We start from the raw sequence: 16,791 nt of genomic DNA on the forward strand, positions 1-16,791 counted from the left end.
AATGTTGCTTCATCACTGAAAACAAGTTTCGCACTGAACGCATCCTCTTCCATGAGCTGTTGCAACCGCGCTGAAAATTCAAAGCGTTTGACTTTGTCATCGGGTGTCAGGGCTTGTAGCAATTGAAAACGGTAAGGCTTCTGCTTTAGCCTTTTCTATAAGATTTTCCAAACCGTCGGCTGTGGTACGTTTAGCTCCCTGCTTGCTTTATTCGTCGACTTCCGCGGGCTACGCGTGAAACTCGCCTGCACGCGTTCAACCGTTTCTCTGCTCACTGCAGGCCGATCCGTTGATTTCCCCTTACAGAGGCATCCAGAAGCTTTAAACTGCGCATACCATCGCTGAATGGAGTTAGCAGTTGGTGGATCTTTGTTGAACTTCGTCCTGAAGTGTTGTTGCACTGTTATGACTGACTGATGTGAGTGCATTTCAAGCACGACATACGCTTTCTCGGCTCCTGTCGCCATTTTGTCTCACTGCCCTCTTGAGCGCTCTGGCGGCAGAAACCTGAAGTGCGGCTTCAGCCGAACAAAACTTTATGAGTTTTTCTACGTATCTGTAGTGTGTCGTGACCATATGTCAATGAATGGAGCTACAGTGAAATTATGAAATCGCTTCAATCATTTGTAATAGCCCTGTATGTATGACATCTGTACAATGTTTAGTTCTTGCGCAATAAATAATTGAAAAAGTGTTCCTAGACTTTATGTACACCCTGTATAATGTATGTGGATAGATTAAAAAAAATCTACCCACCAAGTGGTGGAAAGATAACACACATACAAAAAAGCTTTAATTTATGCCGGTTTTCAGAGCCAACGCCAACGGCTTGTTTTTCTGGCAGAAGGATTGAAGGGGAAGGAAGAGGGATGAAGGCAAGGAACTGGAGAGCTTTAGGAAAAGGAGTAGAGTTTGAGAAAGTCACCAAGAGCCTGGGTCAGGTGAGGCTTAGCGGATGGAATGAGAAGGAAATATGAGGATTTGATCTGTCATCTTCACATGTATTCTCAGATAGAGAACTGAATCTTTTCATCCCATCCGGTAAGTCTTCCCTGACCTGGGGATCTCGGTGACTTTTCCAATCTCTGCCCCTTTTCCTGAACCTTTCCAATTCCTTTCGCTTCACCCCTCTTCCTTCCCCTTCAAACTTTCTGCTGCAAGAAGGAGCCACTGTCTCTGAAAGCTTGCACAAGTAACATCCTTTTTCATATGTGTCTTCTCCTGCTACCACTTGGTGAGTAGATTTTTTATCTATAATTAGATTATATAATTTAAATAACTGTATGTCTTAAAAATGTTTATACTTACGCATTTATGTATCTGAATACCTCAAAAGTGAATATACTTATGTTCATATGTAACTTAAACGTGATGTGTCTATATCTATCAGTAATAACAAAATGAGATTTCCGGGATCAACAAAAATCAAATGAAAACATTCAGGTGTCATACACAGCACTGCTTCAAACGGGACAACATTTCCCGTGACTTACATTCACTCAGTTTAGTATCTCTCAGAGGAATGTAACAGCATCTTGAACTATGAATAATGGCATTTTGCTTGTAATATAACCCAAATATGTCCATTTCAATGGGTTATCATACACAAACATTTGGTCAATGCCGAGATTGTGGTACTTAACAAAAGATAAAGTGGTATTTTAACCCAGCCAGAGTGACAGTATGTTACCATTATGATTCAGTTGATCAATAGTACACTACTATATATTTGCGTTAAGGCAAGAATTTGGTTTTGTGAAGCCAACTTCTTCACAGGTACCATCTCGTTTATGAAAAATGTGCTAATATCATGTTAGTCTTCGTTTCCTTTCGTGATGGCAAAAACAACAATTTTTCTGTGATCTCTCTGGTTTACTCTTGTATTTGAATTATTCTTGAGTGATTTGAGTATATAATCACGGGGCGTTTTGTTTGCTTTCTTCACTTGTGAGCAGACTATGTTTCTCTCTCTGTTTAACCTGATGTTCTAGTATAGTTTCATTGATGTTTTCATCAATGATGATACTCCTCGCCAAAGTCTACTGCGTCTTACTTAGTTCCTTGGACAGCTATACATGCATCGGTTCTTTGCTGGCTTACGTGATCGAAGTCGCCTATTGTTTCAGGTGTCCGGACATGTGTCAAAGTCCTGGAAACAAAATGTTCTCTGCACTGCATGGTACTGCAGTTAAAAATAGTTCACCTCCTCTTTGAACATGAATGCAATATTTTGACTTCTGAAACAGAGTGAACAGCTACGACAATGGACAGTTTTATGCAATAATTGATTGTTAGCATTCTCCTGTCAACATTTCAGTTTATTTCATCAGTGAATTTAGACATTTCTCCTTGTAGTCTGCAAAATGACTTCCTTGATAGAAGAAAGAATTAAAATTATCAAAGTGTATCTGAAAACAGGTTTGACTAAGGAAATTTTCAGGGTCAAGTATCTGGACAGATGAATAACAGCAAAGAGCAGAAAAGAGTTGTACAAAAATTGGCACACCTGCAGATTTGTGCCAAATTTAAAACTACAAAGAATTTCTTCAGTTTGCACACATTCACTGAAGGACTTTCACTAAAGGATTACTCAGAGCCCAAGGAAGTCTGCACATAAATTAGCACAACAGGCTCATGTAAGTAGAAGCAGTAGGGAGTGGGTATTGAAAGTTCTTAATTTGAAGCCTTTTTGTGTGATGGTTGAGCAGCAATTATTGGAGAATGACAGACAGAAACATATAGATTACTGCACATTGCTTTTGAATAACATCAATGTTGGTTTGTTAGACCCTTTCCATCACATAATGAGTGATGAGGTGTGGTTTCATATTTCCAGTCATGTGAATTCGCAGAACACGAGGTACTGGGTAATGGAGAACCCTAACATTGTATGTCAGCAACCACTCCATGATGAATAAATTGGTGTTTGGTGTGGTGTAACAGTAATGCACACCATTGGGCCAATATTTTAAGACAACATGGTTGTATTTATGGAAATTTTTGATACATTTTGTGCTCAGTTTTCTGAATATGACAGATAATACTGCATCTTCCAGCAAGATGGGGCAACATGCCACACGTCTAAGATATCCACGGAATGGGTCCACAATGCATTCACTGGGGAATGAACTGTCAGCAAACATTTATGTCCACCACGTTTGCAGGATCTGATAACATGTGATTTTTATTCCGTGGGGACACTAGTAGAACAAGCTCTATGAAACAAATCCATACACAATACAGGCACTGAAAGATAAGATGCCACCATTGATATCCAAACTTTACACTGAATGCATCTGAATATGCTTAGAGATGCACAGCTGTGTACTGATGCTGCAGGGTGTCACTTTCAACATCTTCCAAAAATGTATTTTTCACTGTAAATAAATGGTAAGACCATTTAAGCTCTTTTTTTCTGTAATTCCACTACATTTCCTTCATACTTACACAGGCTAGATACTTTTATTTACACTACACTTTAGTATTACTGTGAAATTATTGCTATGATCAAAATCAGTTCAAATTCATAAAACAGTATTTTAAAAATATTTGTTTATTTTTACTGATTGTCTGCAGTACTCAGCTCGTTTGATGTGGTCCCCAAGATACTATTTTCATTATTTATTTCAATGGGTAGTTTATGCCTTTTAAACTCATGTATTTCTAAAATTTTCTTGGTGTTTTTTTAAACTTGTCCACTGAAGCAAATGCGATAACATGTAAATACAATTTATTCAGTGACTGTTTGCAAGATTTAATTACACACATCTCAAAAAGTTTTGCTTTACCTCGGTTCTGAGAGTTCCAGAGCCTATACAGAAAGTTGAAATAGAGATCAACATAAACAACATATCTGCCATTTTTATTGCTTATGAAAACCACACATTGCAAGTTGTACCACCATACAGAGGTGGTGGTCCAGATTGCTGTACACATTGGTACCCCTAATACCCAGTAGAATGTCCTCTTGCACTGATGCATGCCTTTATTCATTGTGGTATACTATTCACAAGTTCATCAGGGCACTGTTGGTCCAGATTGTCCCATTTCTCAACAGCGATTCGGCATAGGTCCCTCAGAGTGGTTGGTGGGCCATGTCATCCATAAACAGCCCTTTTCAATGTATCCCAGGCATGTTCAATAGGGTTCATGTCTGGAGAACATGCTGGCCACTCTAGTCGAGCGATGTCGTTATCCTGAAGGACGTCATTCACAAGATGTGCACAATGGGGACGTGGAATGTTATCCACGAAGACGAATGCCTCGCCAATATGCTGCTGATATGGTTGCACTATCGGTTGGAGGACGCCATTCACATATGGCACAGCCATTACGGCACCTTTCATGACCACCAGTGATGTACGTTGGCCCCACATAATGCCACCCCAAAACAGCAGGGAACCTCCACCTTGCTGCACTCACTGGACAGTGTGTCTACAGCCTGACCGGGTTGCCTCCAAGCACGTCTCCAACGGTTGTCTGGTTGAAGGCATATGCGACACTCATCGGTGAAGAGAACGTGATGCCAATACTTAACGGTCTATTCGGCATGTTGTTGGGCTCATCTGTACCACGCTGCTCGGTGTCGTGGTTGCAACGATGGACCTTCCTGCGGACGTTGGCAGTGAAGTTGCGCATAATGCAGCCTATTGCGCACAGTTTGAGTCGTAAGGTGATGTCCTGCATATTGGCACAGCTTGTGCACCCAAACTCTGTAGCAGCTGCAGGAGGCTTGACAATAAACAGCTCATCAAATCTTCTCTCAATAAATGATCTCTCGTACTCTGCATATACTACAAAGTTGAAGCCAACACTGTATCGCTGAGTAGGAGATTAAGATAAAATTTTATTGTTTTACGGTGTTTTTGCTACTCTAGTCTTAAGCCCAATGGCTGGTTTGAGCAAATTTATTTATTTCATGTTCCATAGATCCTGGAAGCGAGTGAATCACAAGGATATGGAACGTGTAAATTGTACATAGTTCAAGCATAACTTGTATAAATACATACTATAAAGATACAATGTAAATAAAATCAATAGACAACAGCACAAGCAATAAACAGAAAATTGTTATTCACATATTAAGGATATATATATATATATATATATATATCCTTAATATGTGAATAACAATTTTCTGTTTATATATATATATATATATATATATATATATATATAAAAAAAAACCACAAGATCAAGATTAGTCTACCTTCTCACCCGAGAATCTTTCCTCATAGAGGATCTAAGGACAAGGTTCTGGAATCAGTCCCGTGAGCGATTTGTGTACAATCTCCTTTGTAGACTGAATGTGATTCCCAAGTATTCTACTAATAAACTGAAGTCTACCACACCAGTATTTCAAATATGCATAACACACGGGGGGGACAATTTTATAGACGACAGATGGATAGGCTCCAACCATCCACCAGGAAGTGACTTAAGCACCGCTGGAGACTGCACGGTGCACAGATCTACTCTCTTCTGCAGGACGTGTGGTCAAAGCTAGGCCAGCCTGTATCCTAGTCCCTGGTGGTAGTTAGGGCAGCACTCGGGTCAGACCACACAAGTTCACTCCTGGGTTAGGCAATAAATCCACAAGAATTCCATTGATGAGGATTCTCACTCGAGAGCTATCTCCACGATGTCGTCTGACTTTGCAATCTTGGGAGATGCCAGCTGTGGACTTAAAGAGTGTTCGTAGTCTCCTCACCAAAGAAAATGGGGACACTGACATTGTGGCATACTTGCGACCTATAAATTTACTCCTGGGTAACTTTCAAACAGCCACATGCCATACTTAGTTTTGCTCTGTGGAGGACTGACCTTTATAGAGGGTGTGTTTAACGAACTTAGATTCAGCTACACTCTAACCGGACTTTAGCCATCAGAAATATTATTGTCCTACTTCTAGAACTGATTTATTTTACATTTTGTTTCAGTCCACGTCAGTGTAGAATTGCTATTAATCTTTGATAAATGAACTTGTGCAATCTTTGCCACTATTGATGAACATGTCACCATCATATAATTTCACCTGCCACAGGTGAAAAAAAGAATAGAAAAAACAAAAAAAAAAAAAAAAACCTGCCACAGGGTTGGGGGGGGGGGGGGGGGACTGCAAATGTGTTTCTACTGTTGGAAAAAGTAGACATACTTCATACATTGATGTAATTTAAGTACAGTTATTATATGGGGAAAGCAAAAAAATCTTGTTGCTACAATGATACTTTACAGTTACACCTGAATTGAAATAACTGAAACATACTTTACTGTTGTACATGCATTTCCAAATGTTTGAAAATAGACATTAATTAAACAGGCTAAGAAAATTTAAGAACTTGGTGCAAACAAATGTTCATGCTCTTTACAATGCATTCAAAACATAGTGGCTTTTTTTTAATCAATACAAGAAAGAAAGAAATTACCATAAACAGCACAGCTTCCCAGTACACATTATTGGATGAATCTACAAACCAAGTCATTAAGTGCAACAGTTACTACACACTATGTTAGTACAACCTTTTTCTGGAACTGACAGCTAAAGATGCTCCCTATAAAATAAAACATACAATACGACAAGGCAGCTGTGATGGAATTGTCTGTCACTCTTGCAATTTTTATTTTATACTGCCTACAATATGATTTATTACAAACAGTATGAGTGTGCTGTCTGCCTCGAGCGTGCACTGAAAAATTTAATACTGAGAACAATAAAAAAGCCCTTCACTGTCGGTTTACTTTGGTGTGAATTTTTTTCCTCTATACAGTATGGCAGATCTTTGCAATCTTTGCCACTATAGAGGATCAGTATTTCACACATACAAATTTCTGCCATTTCTTTATACTGTGGAGAACTTAGATGACCAACACTAAAGAAAGTCTTACTACATAACATTTGTGTCATCTGTTTTCAATGAGCAAGGCTGCACTGATTTTTTTTAAAAAATGTAGTAATTACTTCTCCAAAAATAAGGTGTTTTCAGTCACTTGTATGTCCAAATACCTTGAGGTAAAGCCCTTAATAACTGCTATATTATTACTATAACATGGTGTTGTCAATACCAGTATGGTGTTTGTTTATTTTTGATGTGTGTTTTTCACAGATCCACATCACTGAGTAAGTTGCTTGGATAAGGATTGATGCAATGCAGGCAACAGAAATATCAATACATTGAATCTAAATAAGAAGGCAGGAGCAGTAATGAGCTCTACAAATGGCCATGAGTTATTTAAAATTTTTCCCTGCAGCCTTAGATTGGAATACTACTGTCACACACAATCAACATGAATGTGTGACATTACAGGATCATATTAAAGATTTTATTTGTTATTGCAAAATAATTACTCCATAGAATAGAATGCAGGTCCGAGCAGGTACTCCTTTAAATTAGTTTCAAATAAGAATATGTTACATAGTTTGTGTTGATATTATGTGGAAGTAAATTAACAATTGTAGCACCAATGTAATTTACGTCTTTTGTATGAGTAGAAAATGTGTGTGTCGAAAGTAGATATCATCTCTTCTTCTAATATATTGGTTGTGGTATTGGCTGTTTGTTTCACACTGAGCAGGGTTATTTATTACAAGATACACAAGAGTTTATCTACCAAGATGACTTCGCTTGAAAAGATTACTGGACGAATTTCAGTGGTGACCTGTAAAGATTCGAACTCCTCTTTCGTGTTTGGAGAACACGATTTTCCCAGCTGTCGTCTACATTAATTCCACGAAATTTAGAATTTTCCACTTGCTTTGCAGGAGGATCTGCAGCGAATTGACGCATGGTGCATGGAATGGCAGTTGAATCTCAATGTAGACAAGTGTAATGAGCTGCAAATACATAGAAAGAAAGATCCCTTATCATTTAGCTACAATATAGCAAGTCAGCAACTGGAAGCAGTTAATTCCCCAAATTATCTGGGAGTACGCATTAGGAGTGATTTAAAATGGAATGATCATATAAAGTTGATCATCGGTAAGGCAGATGCCAGACTGAGATTCATTGGAAGAATCCTAAGGAAATGCAATCCGAAAACAAAGGAAGTTGGTTACAGTACGCTTGTTCGCCCACTGCTTGAATGCTGCTCAGCAGTATGGGATCCGTACCAGATAGGGTTGATAGAAGAGATAGAGAAGATCCAACGGAGAGCAGCGTGATTCGTTACAGGATCATTTAGTAACCGCGAAAGCGTTACAGAGATGATAGATAAACTCCAGTGGAAGAGTCTGCAGGAGAGACGCTCAGTAGCTCGTTACGGGCTTTTGTTGAAGTTTCGAGAACCTTCACCGAGGAGTGAAGCAGTATATTTCCCTCCTACGTATATCTCGCGAAGAGACCATGAGGATAAAATCAGAGAGATTAGAGCCCACACAGAGGCATACCGACAATCCTTCTTTCCATAAACAATACGAGACTGGAATAGAAGGGAGAACCGATAGAGGTACTCAAGGTACCCTCCACCACACACCATCAGGTGGCTTGCGGATTATGGATGTAGATGTAGATGCTTTTTTACTTAGTCATTACACTCATCAGATGCTTTTTCTGTGTCTTTGTGGTCTGTATGAAAGTGAACAAAATCAATTGATCGTTCTTAGATTAAGTTAAAAAGAGTTGATTGTAAACCAGACCACAATTTTCTCGGTTATCTTGTTGCAATCAGATACCAATTTGGTAAGAAATCTGTTACCTACCTCGATATTTTTAGTCATCAGGAAGCATTGTGAAATCACAGTTTTTGCCAATGGACAGAAATGTCATACATATATACATTTCTCAAGGAAATTAGTCTCAAAGAACAGTCTTGCACAAATGTCAGTTTGTATGGCTGTACTCCAGAATGAACCAGTGTATTGTGCTTGAGACAGCAAGGTTTAGCGTAGGATTTGCTACAAATGTCACATTTATGTATCTTTATTCGTGAATATACTCTACATAGGAATGTAATGGCTGTAGCAAAAGATCACTGTAAATGTCACATCACTGTAGTCCCACTCCACTTCATGGGCAATGAAATGATCAGCTCTAATAAACAATTTACTAAAATTAGCTCACCTGACTAATATTTTATCACCATTTTAAAACAGCACATTTCTAACTTTAGAAGACTGTAGGTGGAGCAAAACTGGTGTCAGGCGGTCATGTGAACCTCCATCACTAACATAAATCACAATATTTGCATTTTTTTTTTAAATACCCTCTTCCTGCCTCACAATTAGAGGATTACTGTAAAGGTTTCTCAAACATGTGACATAAATTTAGCAATTTGGTAATTATGCAACTCAGTGTATTCTGACAGCCATGAAATGGAGGCAACCCACATTGAGGATGGGCGATTTGGGCACAAATACAACACTGAAACGCAGCATATTTGAGTTTCTATGATTCTTATTGACAGATTACCTTACTGTGGTTAGCTAACAGCCTTGCCACAGTCATAACACCCGTACCCATCTGATCACCAAGGTTATGTCCTGCTGGGCTCGGCTAAGCACTCTGACGGGTCACCGTCCGGGTCTGCCGAGCACTGTGGCAAGTGCGGTGCACTCTGCCCTTGTGAGGCAAACTGAGGAGCTACTTGACTGAGAAGTAGCGGCTCCGGTCACAAAAACTGACAGCAACTGGGAGAGCAGTGTACTTACCACATGCTCATCTGTACCCACATCCAGTGATGCCTATCAGCAGAGCATGACAGGCAATTGGTTGGTACTGTTGGACCCTACAAGACCTGTTTGTGAGGAGTTTTATTGTAGTCCACCCCTGGATTTTTTTACATCACTGGTATTATATAGGGTCAACTAGTAAGCCGGCCGGCATCACTGTTTACAAACTAACCGATCGGACCCGATCGAATAACATATCTCACGGGCTTCTGGCTATTAAATGAAAAGTTATTAATGAAAGAACACCAACAGTGTCCGAATGTTTGTCTCCTAACAATCCACCACCAGCCTTGCCAGTTTTCTCCCCGAAACACATATAAAATACAACATAAATCGAAGAAATGATAAGGAGACATGGTGGTGGTTTAGATTAATGATAGACTCAGCAAGATAGAGAGATATAAATAACATTTATCCAGCAAACATTTAAGGATTACACAACTCATATCTGCTCAGACTGAGCTCCCAGGAACACGAAACAAATTAACAAGGTGGTGACAAAAGACTACAACATCTTCACCTCTTTCAGTGGCTTTACATCAACCACCTATGTAATTTCTGGAAGCATCAATGTATCAAATATATTCTATGGATCTTTGGTGAAAATTGTCTTTCACTAGATACTTTCCTGTTCTTACACATGGATTTATTTTCTCTTATTATACATTACAACACCATCAATTAAATGAGAAAACTCTAGAGAAAAAAGAAATAACAAAAAATGTTTCATACTAAAGTAGAACTAACGTGTCAGCCAGTTGAATGAAATAAGTGTAGTAAGATGGGTCAATGTGGATACATGAAAGAATGGCAGAAATGAAATACTGTGTTTGGATGCACCTGTGAACACACTGTGTAAGAAGTTGTCCAATCTGTTCATGTACCAGCAAGGACTGTCCAACATGTCTGCAAGGAATGGTGTACCACTCTCAGTCATATTCTGGCAGATGCGAGACCGAGAAGTTTAGGAATTCCGTGTGTGCTTGTTGCAGCACTACCTTCCACCGACTGAATAATCCCATCTACCGCATCCACATTTTGTTCATCTGCATGTTCAGGTGAGAGATGACTGCCGGGCATTGCTGAAGTCTCACATACACTGATCAGCCAGAACATTACGACCACCGACCTACTACCGATACAAACCTGTCGAGGCGACAGAAGCATTAGGTAGTGAGGAATGACTGCCTGTCAGACACACACGGTGCGTCTAGTGTCAGAGAGGGTGCTGTCTGTGTGTAGAATGGGGAAACTGCGTGACCTGTCCAAGTTTGACTGAGGAAAGATTGTGACGGCCCAGAGGCTTGGCACAAGTATTTCAGAAACTGCAAACTGAGGCATGCTGTGGTGAGTGCCTTCAACATGCAGTGAAACTATGTCCAGATGTTGCAGGGTTGGGTGGTCACCACTCATTACAGATATCAGACGTCATAGGCTGGGCAGACTGACAAAACAGGGCAGGCAGTGAACGGTGGTGGAACTAACATCAGAATTTAATGCTGGCAGAGTACAGATGTAACTGAACACACATTGGACCAAACACTCCTAAAAATGGGCCTCTGCAGCGGCAACTGTGACTGAATTGGGTACGTGACCATCGGCACTGGATGCTGGCACAGTGGCAGACTGTTGCACTGTCTGAAGTATCAAAACACTTTCTTCATTGTGCCAATGGGAGAGCGTGTATCTGTTGTCTTCCAGGGGAATAGCTCCTGGGCACCGGTACTGCAGGATGGAGATGAGCTGGTGGTGGCTCCATTATGCAATGGAGAACATTCACGTGCGTATCCGTGGGTCCAGTGGAGCTCGTGCAGGGCACCACGGTGGCCAAGGAGTATCGTACACTGGTTGCAGACAACATACACCCCTTCGTGACGATCATATTTCCCAACAGCGGTGGCATTCTTCGACAAGATAATGTGTGTTGTCACAAGGCTAGAAGTTGGATGGAGTGGTTCGAGAAACACAGTGGCGAGTTCCACCTGATGTGCCGGCCCCCCAGCTCGGCAGATCTGAACCCGATCGAACACATCTGGAATGCGATTCAACGTGACGTCAGAGTTCACCGCTCCCCCTCCCCATAATGTAGGTTAACTGGGTGAAGCGTGTGTGTGCAGGTATGGTGCCAACTTCCTCCAAGTGACCTACCACAGCTTCATTGCTTCCGTGCCATGATTGCCACCATTATCCATGCCAAAGGTGGACATGCCGGTTATTAGCAACATGATCACAGTGTTCTGGCTGAGCAGTGTAGTTTAGTGAAAAAGTGAGCAAACACTCTGGGGCATGATGCTCTGCCGTTAGAAAATGGTCTACCATGTTCTATACAAGCAGAAGCACCTTTCCTATCACAAAACATGGACACTGCAGTGTAACATATCAGTTTGGTGGTGATGAGTCACATGGCTTGCACTGAACTGACTGCAGTGGCTGGAGGTGGGGGTGGTCTTTTCTGATGAAGGCTTTGGCTGAAAGCTCAATGTGTAACAGTCTTCTTATTGTGCCTGTCTGCAACTCGACGTCATCTTTATGATGAGTAGCAATCTATCGCTTTTCGTAATGTAACAATGAAAAAAATCAATTATTGACAAAATAATTTAACTGAACAGATACCAAATCTACTCACCAGATGGCGGCAGAAAATACAAAAAAAAGACTGTTGTAATTTGCAAGCTTTCAGAGCCAGTGGCTCCTTCTTCAGTCAGAAGGGTTGAAGGGAAAGGAAGATGGGTGAAGGAAAAGGGCTGGAGATGTCTAGGAAAAGGGGTAGATTTCGGGAAAGTCACCCAGAATGACGGGTCGAGGGAGACTTACTGTACAGGATGAGAAGGAAAGACTGATTGTTGTGGACTGCATTGGATGAGATTTGAAAACCTGAGAGCTTCAGCTTTCAAAAGTAGACAGGGTAATATGCAAGTCTGAGATTACTACTAAAACACTGTGCATGAGTTAATAAGGGTGAAAAGCTAAGTGCATTGTACATAAGAAGGGTGGGAGGGGGGCGGTGATAAATAGACAGGAAAGACAATGAAAGACGTAGAAAACTAAAATGGAGTGGGGCAAAGAGTAGTTACAGTGAAGAAACGTAGAGACAGAAGAAATTAACATAAATTAAGGCCAGGTGGATAGTGAGAACTGAGGACATGTTGTAGTGCTAGTTCCCACCTATGGAGTTCAGAGGAACTGGCATCTGGGAGAAGAATCCAAATGGTGCACGTGGTGAAACAGGTGCCGAGGTGATGAATGTCATGTTGTAGAGTATGCTCTGCAACAGGACATAGTGAGTTGCCAGTATACACCCTCTGCCTATGCCCCATTCATTCTAATTGATAATTTGGCAGTAATCATGCTGATGTAGAAGACCGAACAGTGTTTACATAATAGCTGGTATATGACTTGTCATATTCATAATTTTGTTGGACTTTCCATCGAGTTTATAAATAACCCCATGGCAACTGGATTACGAACAAGTGAAAATGCAAACTTACCTCCGTGACCAACAAAAACTGTTATGTTTAATTACTTGTTTAAATTTTTCTATGCTACCACCCCTTCAAATATGTATTATTCCTGCTGAAGCATTCTGTACAAATGACAAAGACTCCTCTCTTATTACTCAAACTAAATATGTCAACATAGCTGAGATGAGGGCACTGTCCTCTTCAAAGGAACAATTATACATTGATGCACTACATAGTTCAGATTCAGTTTCTTTATTTGCCATTGAAAGCATACAGTAGAATAGGTTCTCTCAGAGGCAGAAAGTTACAGCTGCAATCAAAGTATTAGAATTAATGCTCATTACAAGTACAAATTAAGTACCATATATAAAACTATAATCTTAAATGTTTATATCAACATTGTCCATATCATATAACTCTGTTATATTGCAACATGGATTTTTGTCAGCCAGTCTTATAATTTTAATTTTTTAAATGGTAAGGATCAAGCAGTGAGAGAAAACATATTAAAATGTTGAAGACATTCGATTTATGCGAGTTTCTTGCTATTGCTGCCCTGTACTTTTGGATGACAATGTTTGCCTTATTTCTAGTGTCATGTTCATGCATTGCTTTCCTAATGACATTTGTTGTGAAGAACAATGAGTGGAGACTCATAGGTACACTGATTCACCACTGCTAATTTCCTAAGCCTTGTAAAAAAAGAGGGCAGCAGTGCTCTTTAGGACCAGCCTTGCATATTAGAGTCAATTTTTTTTTCTTTTACTTTTAAAATGTTACTGTCAGGAGGAGATTCTTCTGATTTGAGTAGGCCATATGATATACGTGATCGAAAGAATGTGAAATATGTCATATGGAGATAATTATTACTGGCCTTATCTCTCAGTTTCTACATGTTATATGCTCTTCCTAACTTAGTTTGGCACCAATATGTATTCCTAAGGGTTTGACACACTTATCTACATTCTTAGGCAGTCCTAACATAAGCTTTTTGGTTCTGTTTGGATTATAAACAAGTTAATTGGCTGCAAATCAACTTAATGCAGAGTCAAGAGTTTCTTGCATAATCTTATCAAGAGCTGGCATGTCATGATGCAAAGTAAGTAAAGTTGTATATCAGCTTAGAAGCTAACAGACTGTGGTACACAATGGGGCAGGTCACTGATAAGCCACAATGTAAAAGAAGGGGCCAAGGACAGAACCCTGTGGAATACCTGAACCTTAAGATGGAGAGAGTATTTCTAACTGAGACATAATGTCTTCTGTTCAGGGCAGGAAGAAATTACTACCAATGTAATCAAACAATGGAAACAACAGGTGGGAGTATCAACAATTTAGGAAAAAGCAGATTGCTACTCGCTGTAAAAAAGGCATGTCTAGCTGCAGACAGACCTGAGATGCTGGACTTGGTAGTTGTGTGGTGTGCACGAGGTGTGCTTGTTTGTGTGCATGTCTCTTTTACTGATGAGGGCTGTGGCCAAAAGCTTTATGTAAGAGTCTTTTAATTGCACCTGTTGGCAACTTAACTTGCCTTCTTTATAGTAAGTAGGTATCTTTCTTTTCCTACATTGGTCATCTTAATACTAATGTAGACCTTTGAACACCATAATACTCCAGTTTTGTTAGAAATATGTTAAAAGGAATGCAATCGATGCTTTACTTAGATCATATATAAGGGGTGTTCAAAAAGAAACGAGCCGGAGGCATAATTACAGAAACCAGTACCTGTATGTTAGAAGTATTGACCCTGGCTGTTGAGACACTTGTCCCACTGTGACAGAAGGTGGTGAATGGCTGTCTCATAAAATTCCCGGAGCTGCAATGTTAACCAGTTCCACACATACAGCTGGACGTCATCATCTGAAGTGAACAGTTTGACCTTCAGAGCCTTTTTAATGGGGCCAAAAATGGCGTAATCACAGGGAGAGATGTCCGGACTCTGTGGAGGGTGGCCAAGAACCTCCCATTTGAATTTCTGCAGAAGTGTCACAACTGTGTTGGCCATATGAGGCTTTGCATTGTCATGGGGCAGAATGACCCCACAGATGAGATTGCCTGGTCGTTTTGATTGATTGCTTGGTGAAGGGTGGTCAAGGTTACACACACACACACACACACACAGAGACTTGGACACACATGATCACAGTCTCTGGCTGCTGAATCCATCCTGGATTTTCCATTGTTTGATATTGTCTTTAAACTGTGTCACCCACCCTTAACACTACTAGTGACTATTCAGACATCTCTGTAGGCATGAAGTCTGAGGTGGATTTCAACAGAGCACATTTTTCCCTCTTTAACAAGGAATTCAATAAGAGCACGCTGTCAAAATGGAACACTGACATCGATCATCTCCGAAGTGCTGCTTGTGGTCACATAAGAGGTGCTATGTCACAATATGGGCATATGTGGAGTTAAGTCTGTAGATTACAATCCTGCAGTTGTTTTCCTTACATTGTTTGAATTAGAATTTTTAACAATGGATTGCTCACAAATTTCAGTGTGACTCTCATACAATCTTAGGATTGTAGAAATGAAACAAGCTGATTTAGCAGTCCTCAAATGCTATGATGACTGAGGTGTGATGGCAAGACATCAAATAATTTAGAATACTTTTGATGGCAGCTTGCACAGTGTCTGTGTCCTCAGTGGTACGTACGGACCGTACATGCCCCTACATGCCCCTTGAAGCTGAAGTAGTGTGCCTAAAATTAGAAATTTCTGTTGTCACTTTGTGTCATAACAGACTTGGACCACAGAGCTACATTTCACAGGAGCACCAAAACTCTCACCTGTTTTAGTACTATGCAATTACTGCAATAATCTGCACTGTTCCAGTGTAGCCAAATATCTGTCACTGCTACACCTTTCCCTGCTTCTGCTGCTGCCGAAGGTTGCCGACACGAACTTCAAGTTTTGTCATTTGTCAGTGCTAGCCATCATCACAATCTTGTCTGACTTTTGAAAGCTGAAGTTAACTAGTTTGCTAACCAGTTTGAAGACTGGCACTGAGGAGTAAAGGAGATACATTGCTCTGGAATTTATAATGGACACACTGCAACCAGAGTGAAAGCTAAACAGGGAATGATAGATAGTTTGTAAGTGGGGTAATTTTCTTACATTTGTATCCAGTTTTAAGAATGATCCGTTGCTTGTATTTATGTGACTATCAACAACACAAGATAATCACACTCCTCTTCCTTCTTAATGCTTGATGGACAATACTCAGGAACAAAATGTTCTGCAGATGCATCAATCTATAACAAAGAAAAAATAAATAAACCACCTCATCTCTGCCAAAAATTTACTTCAGCAGTTTCATTAATACCAGTGTATGGGAAGTAAATGAACACACTAATGAATCTATTTTAGCAAAAAATACGAATTTGAACATAAGACTGGAGAAGTAAGTTTTCAGACACTCTGGTAATCAATACACCACATCCACCAAATACTGCAGTATCAGATCCACTCTCTCAGTTTCACTGCCAAATATTATGAATTGTTAAAATGTGTGTCATATCAACTGATCCCCTCTTTTACATTATAAAATTGAATCATAGAATGTTTACTAAAATAGCAAGTTATTCTAAAAATTTAACCATGTTTGCAAAGAAGTTGTGAAAGAGAATGGCTTAAAATTTAGTGTTCTTGCTTAGGGATGCC

The 16,791-nt window shown here is 40.0% G+C and overlaps 1 protein-coding gene across 5 annotated transcripts in view; it reads right to left on the bottom strand.

The window, feature by feature from the left end:
* Positions 1–7,478: 7,478 nt before the first annotated feature.
* LOC124720357 (THAP domain-containing protein 2-like) overlaps positions 7,479–16,791 on the bottom strand; it is a 58,903-nt gene continuing 49,590 nt past the window's right edge. For 3 of the 5 annotated variants that reach the window (XM_047245688.1, XM_047245689.1, XM_047245685.1), the window contains one exon: positions 15,230–16,382. In XM_047245688.1, the coding sequence (XP_047101644.1) occupies positions 16,284–16,382 (99 nt within the window). In that variant the 3' untranslated portion in view covers positions 15,230–16,283. Of the gene's footprint in view, positions 7,832–12,739; positions 13,436–15,229; positions 16,383–16,791 lie in introns of those variants that run through there. The other 2 variants (XM_047245687.1, XM_047245686.1) reach the window with 2 other exon arrangements.

This window comes from Schistocerca piceifrons, chromosome 11 (assembly GCF_021461385.2).
Source record: "Schistocerca piceifrons isolate TAMUIC-IGC-003096 chromosome 11, iqSchPice1.1, whole genome shotgun sequence".
Taxonomy (NCBI): domain Eukaryota; kingdom Metazoa; phylum Arthropoda; class Insecta; order Orthoptera; family Acrididae; genus Schistocerca; species Schistocerca piceifrons.